At 39.3% G+C, this 9,627-nt stretch overlaps 1 protein-coding gene across 1 annotated transcript in view; it reads right to left on the reverse strand.

Annotated features, from left to right (window-relative positions):
• ELP3 (elongator acetyltransferase complex subunit 3) overlaps nucleotides 1-7,962 on the reverse strand; it is an 88,632-nt gene extending 80,670 nt beyond the window's left edge. The window contains exons 1-2 of the mRNA XM_005857883.2: nucleotides 7,867-7,962; nucleotides 5,321-5,459 (exon numbers count right to left, since the gene is read on the reverse strand). Of these exons, the coding sequence (XP_005857945.1) occupies nucleotides 5,321-5,459; nucleotides 7,867-7,943 (216 nt within the window). The 5' untranslated portion in view covers nucleotides 7,944-7,962. The remainder of the gene's footprint in view (nucleotides 1-5,320; nucleotides 5,460-7,866) is intronic.
• Between the last annotated feature and the right edge of the window lie 1,665 nt (nucleotides 7,963-9,627).

The raw sequence follows: 9,627 nt of genomic DNA on the forward strand, positions 1-9,627 counted from the left end.
CAGGATTTTAAAAAGATTCCCAGGTGGATTCTAACGTGCAGCCAAGGTTGAGAACCACTGCTCTAGAGAAACAACAAAATACATAAATATTCTGATCTGATTGCAAAACATTGTTTTAAACAAACGTTTTTATTTAAAAGGAGATACAACCATATATACCACTGATGAGGCCAACCTAATTCAGTAATGTTTTACCAAGAGCCTCCTACTTACACAGGCCACGTTCTAGAGCCACACAGAGCGCGCGTGGGGGGGGGGGGGGGGGGGGAGACTACAAAAATATGAATACACTGCCTCCGTCCTCTAAAATCGTACCTAGCAAAACTGCCTTAGGCATACAGAAATAGGCTATTTCAAAACCACAGGCATGTAGAAAACCCTGGGAATGCAGAAAATCCTGGGAATGCTGAAAGGGAATTAATTAGCCCTGACCAGGGGAGTCAGGAAAGCCTTGGTGGTGGGGGGGGGGCTAACAACCGTGCTGAGTAAGAGTTAACTGAGCTAACAAGGTAGAGGGCCAGGGAGCAATATGCAGTAGTTTCCAAACATTTTTAAAGCAGAATTCTTGTTTTGTAACGTTTTACTTAAAACCCCAATTTATAAGATTAAAAGCAGTAGCCCTGGATGAAGTAGAGCTGAGACCTGCTCCCACAGCTTCCCTATACTATTCTCCTTAGCAGCTCCTAAAAAACTCTAAGGAATCCTGTAGTTTTGTTGACTACTGCTTAAAATTTACTGATAAAGTAGAAAAAACAATGACTTTGGAGTCAGCCAGAGGTGTAGGTTTGAATCTTTCCTCTGCCTCTTGCTGTGCATTTTCCTATTTTGGAAAATGAAGACAATACTACCTATCCCTCAAAACTGTTTTGAGGATTAAATTAGAAAACATACCAGCACAGTGGCTGGTATGTAACAGGTGGGCAACATGTGGCAGCTATAGTTGTAATTAATAGTGACACTAAGAATAACAACGAACATGGTGTTCTAAGCAAACCAAGCAGACAAAAACCCTTAAATACAAACTCAAAATGGATCACTGACCTAAATGTAAAATGCAAAACTATGAAACTTTTTGAAGATAACTAGGTGACCTTCAGTTTTGCCATGAGTTTTTACATACAACATCAAAAGCACAATCCATGAAAGAAAAATTGGTAAGTTGAACTAGATTAAAATTTGCAAGTCCTGCTCTGAGAAAGATACTGTTAAGAGAATGAAAAGACAAGCCACAGACTAGAAGAAAACATTTGTTAAACACCTCTCTGATAAGAGACGTGTTCCTTAAATAGACAAAGAACTCTCACAACTTCACAATAAAAAACCAAATAACCCATTTAGGAATAGGGCAAAAGATCTGAACAGACACCCCAACAAAGACGACATGCAGATAGCAAATAAGTATATGAAACGATATTCAACATCGGATGGCATTCAGGAATTGCAAATTGAAACAACAATGAGGCACCGCTGCACACACATATTAGAAAGGCCCAAATCCCAAACACTGACCGCTGGCAGGCATGTGGATCAACAGGAAGTCTCGTTCACTGTTGATGAAAAATGCAAAATGGTACAGCCACTTTGGAAGACAGTTTGACAGTTTCTTATGAAGCTAAACATAGTCTTACCACGTGATCCAGTAATCATAAATGAATTGAAAACTTAGGAGTACACAAAAACCTTCACACAGATGTTTACAGCTTTGTTCACAATTGCCAAAAACTGGAAGCAACTGAGATGCCCTTCAATAGGTGAATGGATAAATAAACTGTGGTACATCCAGTGGAATATTATTCAGCACGAAAACAAATGAACTATCAAGCCACTGAAAAGACAACCTTATATGCATCTTGCTAAATGACAGAAGCCAATCTGAAAAGGCTACAGACTGATTCCAACTACATGACATTCTGGAAAGGGCAAAGGTATGGAGACAGTAAACAGATCAGTGGTTGCCAGAGGTTTGGAGCAGAGGAAAGGATAAACAGGGGAGTTTTAAGGCAGTGAAACTATCCTATATGATCCAGCTAATAGTGAATACATGACATTACACATTTGGTAAAACCCATGTACAACACTTTGAGGGACCCTAATGTAAAAACTGTAAGCTTCAGTTAATAATAGTGTGAAAAGAACTTGTTGGGGAAAGTCGCACAGAAAATGCAAGCTCCTAATAAAATTCACTGGATTGAGAAGGCAAATCATTCCATGGCAGTGAAAGGACGGTCAACAAATGATGTTTTCAAAGAAATAAATACACAAATTTTGTTTTGGATTCAGGAAATCACTGAAAGGGACAAGAAATAATTGTCTTTAGTTAAAAGCCATGTTATTTTGAATACAAATACAGTTAATTTGATAAAGAACAGCATAACTCTCAGCATTATGAGGTATATTTTCAACTAACTTAATGTTCTTTAATGTTCCCCCATTTATAAAACATGTTTTAATTGTGAAATTGATGTATTTTACAAAATGTGTTTTGAAAGCATAGTTCTATAAAGATGATGCACAAATGTTGAAGACAGTCTAAATATAATTTATTTTTATTAATATAGTTAAGTTTGAAAAAATTAAACATTTGAATTTTGTTACAGTGAAAAAAAAATGAATTGTAACAAATGCTCCAAACCAATGCCAGGTATTCATAATAGGGCAACCTGGGGAGGAGGGAAAGGAAGTATATGAAAACTCTGTACTTTCTGTTCAATTTTTCTGTAACCTGAAGACTGCTCTCTAAAAAATACACACACACACACACACACACACACACACACGAAAAACAAACAACAAAGAACCACCAGAGTAACAGCAGAAATAAAAGCATGGAGATTAGGATGCAGAGCACATAGAAATCAGCTGTGTACTTCTGATATTTTTTAGATTACTCTGGTGACATTGCAGAATACATCTGGCGCAGGCAAGACAAAGTAGACAGGTTAAGAAATGACTGAAATAATCTAAACAAGAAATAAAACATTCCTACCAGCGGTGATAGGAATGAACAATGCATTTCATTCCTGGGGAGAAGGGAAAGGAAGTAGATGAAACTGAGTGAAGCGGGGCACTAGAAACTAAGATGGACAAGAAAGACGGATGAGCACATCTGAGGTTAGTTTGGGTTATGATACACTTGAGGGTCAACATGGAGTCAAAGGAGAGATGTCTAACAGGCCATCTGAAATGAGCCTGAAGCTTGGGGAGAGGTTGGAGCAGGGAGTAAGTAGTATATGGCTATACTTAAAATGTGAATGAATGAGATCACCAAAGAAAGCAAGTACAGCATAAATACAGTGGGCCCAGGACCACAGAAAACATCAATGTTTAGAGGCAAGCAGAACAAGAGTAGCCCTCAAAGAAAGAAAAGAAATGATCAGAGGAGCAGATAGAACGGTGTCATAAAGCCAAGTATATCAGGTTGAAAGGTTGCTCAATCTTTGTCTTCCACAGTGTCAAGCTCATAAACCATGGCAAAACCAAAAATTCAAGATTTATCTATAAAGCATATTATTTGGGGATAAGGAAGTAAATGCTAAGAAATCCTCTAAAAGTTAAAAGTGGTTGCCCTTGGGGGAAAGAGGAGGAAGTTACAGATTTGGAAATACTGGTTTTTCTTAAAGAGCCTTTACCTAGATACAAACAAACAAAACAAAAACACTTAAGTACAAGGGAGAAGAGACCAGGATTGGTGGTACATTTCATGTAGAAGTTTTGGGGTTTAATAAGCCATACATGTAATATAATCCAGGATATACAGCCACCAAAGAAGTCAATGCAAGTTTCAATTACTAGAAATTTAATATCCTCATTCAAATAACAGACTGAACTTCTTTTTTTGTTAATCCTCACCGGAGGATATTTTTCCATTGATTTTAGAGAGAGTGGAAGGGACTGGGAGAGACAGAGAGAGAAACCTCAACTGGTTGCCTCCGGCAGCTGGGGCCGAGAATTGAGTCTGCCTGCAATCGAGGTACATGCCCGCCACTGGAATCGAACCCGTGACCCTTCAGTCCTCAGGCCAATGCTCTATCCACTGAGCCAAACCAGGTAGGGCCAGACTGAACTTCCTAGATTACATTAGGAACAGATTAGGAACAGAGAATTCAATTTGGGTACCATATTTTAAGAGGGTCCAAATCCTATCTCTCCCACCAATCCTTTTTATCCTAGAGCTCCTACCCTAATTCAGACTCTTAACAATTCACACCTAGGTAAAGCCAAGAATATCTTAACAAGTTTGTTTTGGTTTTATTTGTTTGTTTGTTTTTCTCCAAACTACCCTACATCTTATATCCAAAGTAATTTTCTGAAAATTTATTTTGTTCATATCACTCCCTTTCTCAAAAACGTTAAACAGTTTCCTATTGTCCAGTTTCTTTGTGGGACATTTAAGAACTTTTACAAGCTGATCCCAAACTAACTTTGCAATCCCATGTCCTGAGGCTTTCCCAAACGAACGATCAATTCCAGGCAGTCTGTGTACTCACTGTTCCCTGCACACACTTCTATCATCTCTATCTCTGCGCCTCAGTTCCCTGTGCCCTTACTCCCGTTACTGTTCGAGCCTGCTCTCTTCTGCTTATATGAGCATCGTTTATGTCAAGCAAGCGCCACACATTCTTTCTTTAAATATATTTTTACTGATTTCAAAGAGGAAGGGAGAGGGAGAGAGAGAGAGAAACATCAATGATGAGAGGGAATCACTGATTGGCTGCCTCCTGCAAGCCCCTTACTGGGTATCAAGCCCGCAACCCTGGCATGTGCCCTTGACCGAAATCAAACCTGGGACCCTTTAGTGCGCAGGCCGACGCTCTATCCACTGAGCCCAACCAGCTAGGGCTAAGCTCCACACTTTCTACTCGGCTTTCCTAGTCCCTTTTACTGCAAGGATGTCTCTCTCTGTCTTCTGGACTCCCACTGCATTTCCTACTGTGTCAATCTCTTCACAGTCACCATGTATAGAATGACTGCGCCATTAATTACCTTTTAAAACTACCTTTTATAAATATCAATTATTTTGAGAGCCATAAGCTTAATATGGCGGCCAACAATATCTATCATACTGTGAAAATCGCCAAGCCTCAATCTATACTTTTAAAGACACCAAAACATCATTTACTCTTTTAAGCACAATGAATTCTTTCCCTTTCTAGGCCCTCCTAGCATTCTGTACTCATGTTCCACTCCGCATATATCATAATACACAGATTATATTAGTCTAAATTCCCCATCTCTACCTCACTACCTGGGCATTACATAGAGGCAAGAATTTCTGGCAGGACAGATACACAATCAGTATTACATGAATTGAAGTACTCACCCCACTCGCAGTTCTGATGGGTTTTGCCTTTAACTTGGGGACCAAAACCTTTCGATACTGAGGTGGGACTGCGGCAATGATATCCACCAGGCGAGGCTGTGCTGAAAGGCCATATTTGGCAGCTGTCTTGGTTTTCACCCTGAAAGTAAAACATCTAGCATTATCGAGATCACAGCATTTCAAAGAAAAGCTACCAAAAGAAATGACCTGTAAATAATATCATCAACTCCTCCTCTACCCTTTCATCAGATGACAACAGTGGCTTTAACAGCTGTAAACATCAGGGGCCCGGGACAGTGACACCGTGTAGGTCTCATTCAAAATGGTGCTCCAGCTTCAAAGGGTTCTGTCTTTTCTCAGCCTCGGCACTGCGGCATTTGGAATCAGATTAATTCTGTCGTGGGGTGTGTAGCAGCATCATTAGCCTCTGCTCACTAGCACTCCTCTTCCTGTTGTAACAACCAAAAATGTCTCCAGATATTGCCAGATGTCTATTGGGAGGAGCGAGGGGAGTCACACCTGGCTGCAAACCACCGTCTTAGATCAAACAAACAAAAAACAAAAGAAAGCGACACAAAAGTATACAAAGGACTGTATACATAAAAACAGAACATAAAACACATATACTTTTACAATTATAAGGCAACCACTTGCGTAACCACACTTCAAGAAATAGAATATAAGAACTTCAGAATACCCGTTTGCCCCTTCCCGATTATAACCCTACTCTCACCTCCAGGAGTAACTTTATCCCAACTAATAATCCTTTACTCTTCTCTATAATTTTACCAACTTCTCCTTTTCCGTTAGCCAAACCCTAACAGTCACGTTAACTTCTAATTTTAAACCCACCTAAAAAATATTGAGGTGTTTGCATCATTTTCTACAAATGTTAACTGAGTGTGTGGAATGTCCAAAGACTACAGAAGTACTTGGCATGTCAGGAGGTATAAGGCATAGTCATTTCATGCTCTATGTTTGCAGACAGGCATGAACAAAAGTAAATGTGTGTGATAAAACACACACACACACACACACAACAAGTACTTCCAGCATTCAAGAGAGTAACTCAATGTGTGCTGGGGAGATATTCATAGAAAATGGGCCCAGAAAAAAGAACAGACTTCAGACATGCAGTGAAAACATAGAGATGACACCAAGAGCAAATGGGATGGCTTATGTGAAGACACAAAAACAAATATACACATATTTTAAGAAACATGGGTAGACCAACTTGACAGAAAGCAAAAGGTTATCAATGTAAAGGTGCAGAAATTTAAAAAGCTGGAAAAGTGGATTGAAGCCAGACCGAGTGGCCTTACATACTAATAATGGGCTGAGGAATCTGCATTTAACTCCATAAGCAACTGGGGACATGCGGAAGTTCCTGCACAGGGAAACGACATGGTGACAGATGAGACCCTAACTGGACCCAAGGAAAATGATTCAAAGGTAACACTAGTTTCATGCGTGGGTGAAGGTTAACACAACTAATCAAAGACGACATCTGAGTAGGAACTGATTTTAAGGAGAAGCTAGCCGCGTGGGTGAAGGTTAACACAACTAATCAAAGACATCTGAGTAGGAACTGATTTTAAGGAGAAGCTAGCTTTAGCTTTAGATGTCTAAATAAAAGAGAATGATAAAAATTTATAGAAGTAGAAATGCTCACTAGAAATAAGAGAGTTGTATAATTGGTCGTATAGCCAACAAGGACAGGAAAAAAAACCTGCCAAAGACATGGTAGAAAAAAGATTAAAATGTAATGTCTTGCCCTGGCCGGTGTGGCTCAGTTGGTTGGAGCAATGTCCGAAACACTGAAAGACTGAGGTTTTGAGTCCCAGTCAGGGTACAGACCTAGGTTGTGGGTTCAGTCCCTGGTTGGGGCTCATGCGAGATGCAACCTTTCCATATTTCTTTCTCTCTCTCTGTTCCTTCCTCTCTCTAAAATCAATAACCATATCCTCAAGTGAAGACCATAGATAGGTTAAATAAATAAATAAATAAATAAATGTCTTCATAGTCAAAAAAGGATAGTTATTCCTTTAGCAAATGTTTATTAAATAAGCACAATGTTCCAAGGAAGTGGTAAAACATTATAGTATCTCAACTAACAGAGAAGAGGGTCTTAAGAAAGGTCATGCATATGGTAAGACAGAGCACGTATTTCCACATCCCAGCTCTGCCAATCACAGTAATTTATTTTTAGACAAATTAACCTTTCTGTATCAAATTACCCATCTATCAAATGACGATGATATAAGTACCTTCCTCATACAGTTTCTGAAAGGATCAACTGAGCTAATATATACAATGCACTACTAACACTGACTGGGACATAGTAAGCGCCCAATAAATGTTAGAAGTTAGTATTATCAGTTATGGGACAATTTTGCCATGAGTAGCTGGGCAGGGCAGAAAAGCTAAATTCTCAAGTAAAAGATAAAGCAGGAGATAGGAAACAAGTAGAATTTGATAATTTCATAAGGATCTATTACCTGAGAGTAATAGATCTCTTACGAAACCTTTTTTATAGATCCACTTACTTATTTAGATCGATGTCTTTCCCCTGTTCGTGGGCTTCAATTAGTTGTTTGATAACATCTCCTATGGTCAGCATCATTAGCTCAGCAGGGCTGAGGTCTCCTGGAAAGATAATATTTAACAATGTAAAAAAATCATATTATTCAGTAAAGGTGTTTTTATGTATTATCCCTTTTCCTTCCAAAATTATTCCAACCATGCCAAATAAATAGCTCAAGTTCGTAAGACACTAAACCTCTGTTTACAAGATGATCATATCTTTGGTTTCTTTATTTTAAAACAAACCTGGCTTCACCTATATATGGGAAGAGCTTGCTTTACAAGCTCATACACCACGAGAATGACAGCGACAAACACGAGGAGAAAGAACCTAACTGCACAGGAAAAGACCGAAATAATTAAAATAGCTTCCCTTTATCTCCAGATTTATAATTCTATTTATGTGCCTTATTTCATCTGATTCTCAGAACACAGTGAGATAGAACAGAAATACTTGCCTGTCCCATGACAATGCTATCAAGGGGTGAAGTTGAAACTCAAACCTAGGTATCTTGCAGAAAGTAGAATTTACTTTGTAACAAAAAAGTCGTGGGTTTATACTAAGGATCTTAATGCATCTCTAAGATATAGTCTGTCCACCATCATCACCCTCTCATGGCAACTGAAGCTTCCCTTCTCATCTAAAAGGCAACAGCGGAAGCCGACATGTTCTTACATGACGCCATCCCTGCAATTACAGTTGACCAGCACCTACCCGTCAGGCGAATGTGAGCTCTTCCCCTCAAGGCAAAAACACACAATCTCTCCAATGATAAAAACTATGAGATTTCAGCTTGGGAGCCGTTAGCAACCATGCTTCCTGTTCACACACAGAAAGCTGGTGTTCCATGATAATAAAGTCACCAGGAAGAAGCATAGAGAGAACCCTGGCAGTTATAGAACCCTTTCATTTACTTTATCTCCTCTGAAACCTCACAATACTGTAAGGTAAGTATCGTTAGCTCACTTTACAGATGTGAAAAATTAAGGCAAGATGCGATTGTAAGTGGCAGAGTTAACTCAAATCCGGGTCTTTTCTCAATAACTTCCACGTTTTTTTCACTGTACCAAGCTGCCTCTAATTTAATGAGGCAAGGCTAACACGAACAAAACAATCTGCAAGGGTTGAAAAAGTCCATCTAAAATCAAAGGCTAAATGCGTTCCAAACCATGTAACTCAGCACTTCAGAGTTCTAGAAAGGCACCTCACTGGCCGTGTAACAGAGGGAGGGCTGGTGGTGGAGGTAAAGGAAGGGGGAGAGGATGGAAAGGGAGGGCCTCTTTCTCCATTTCAACCAAAGCAGCTCAGCTTTCACCTGTTTAATACTAAGTTTCTGCATAAGAATTTGGAGGAAAAAGGAGGATTCAGGTGATAAAAATAAAGATTGGAAACCCACCTGTATAGCCCTTGAGTGTATCAAGAATTAGCTGAAGAAGTAAATTAGTAAGAACAGGCTTCATGGAGGAAAAGGCACAGGGGTATTTAATGAAAGAGCAGGATTTGGACAAGCAAAACAGATGGCAATCCAGAAGGAACAATGTTAGGAGGAAGAATTCCCTATCCTTGTATGAAGGAGCATTGTCTAACCAGAATACAGGCTTTCTGATGGAGTAAGATGTAGCCTAGTAGATTATAGGGCGCTTTGGCTACTAGGCAAAGACATCTAAATGGAGTGCAATAGATAGTGGAGAATTATATAATCTCTAGTTTGGGTGTAAAAATA

Source organism: Myotis brandtii, unplaced genomic scaffold, assembly GCF_000412655.1.
Source record: "Myotis brandtii unplaced genomic scaffold, ASM41265v1 scaffold1148, whole genome shotgun sequence".
In the NCBI taxonomy this organism is placed as follows: domain Eukaryota; kingdom Metazoa; phylum Chordata; class Mammalia; order Chiroptera; family Vespertilionidae; genus Myotis; species Myotis brandtii.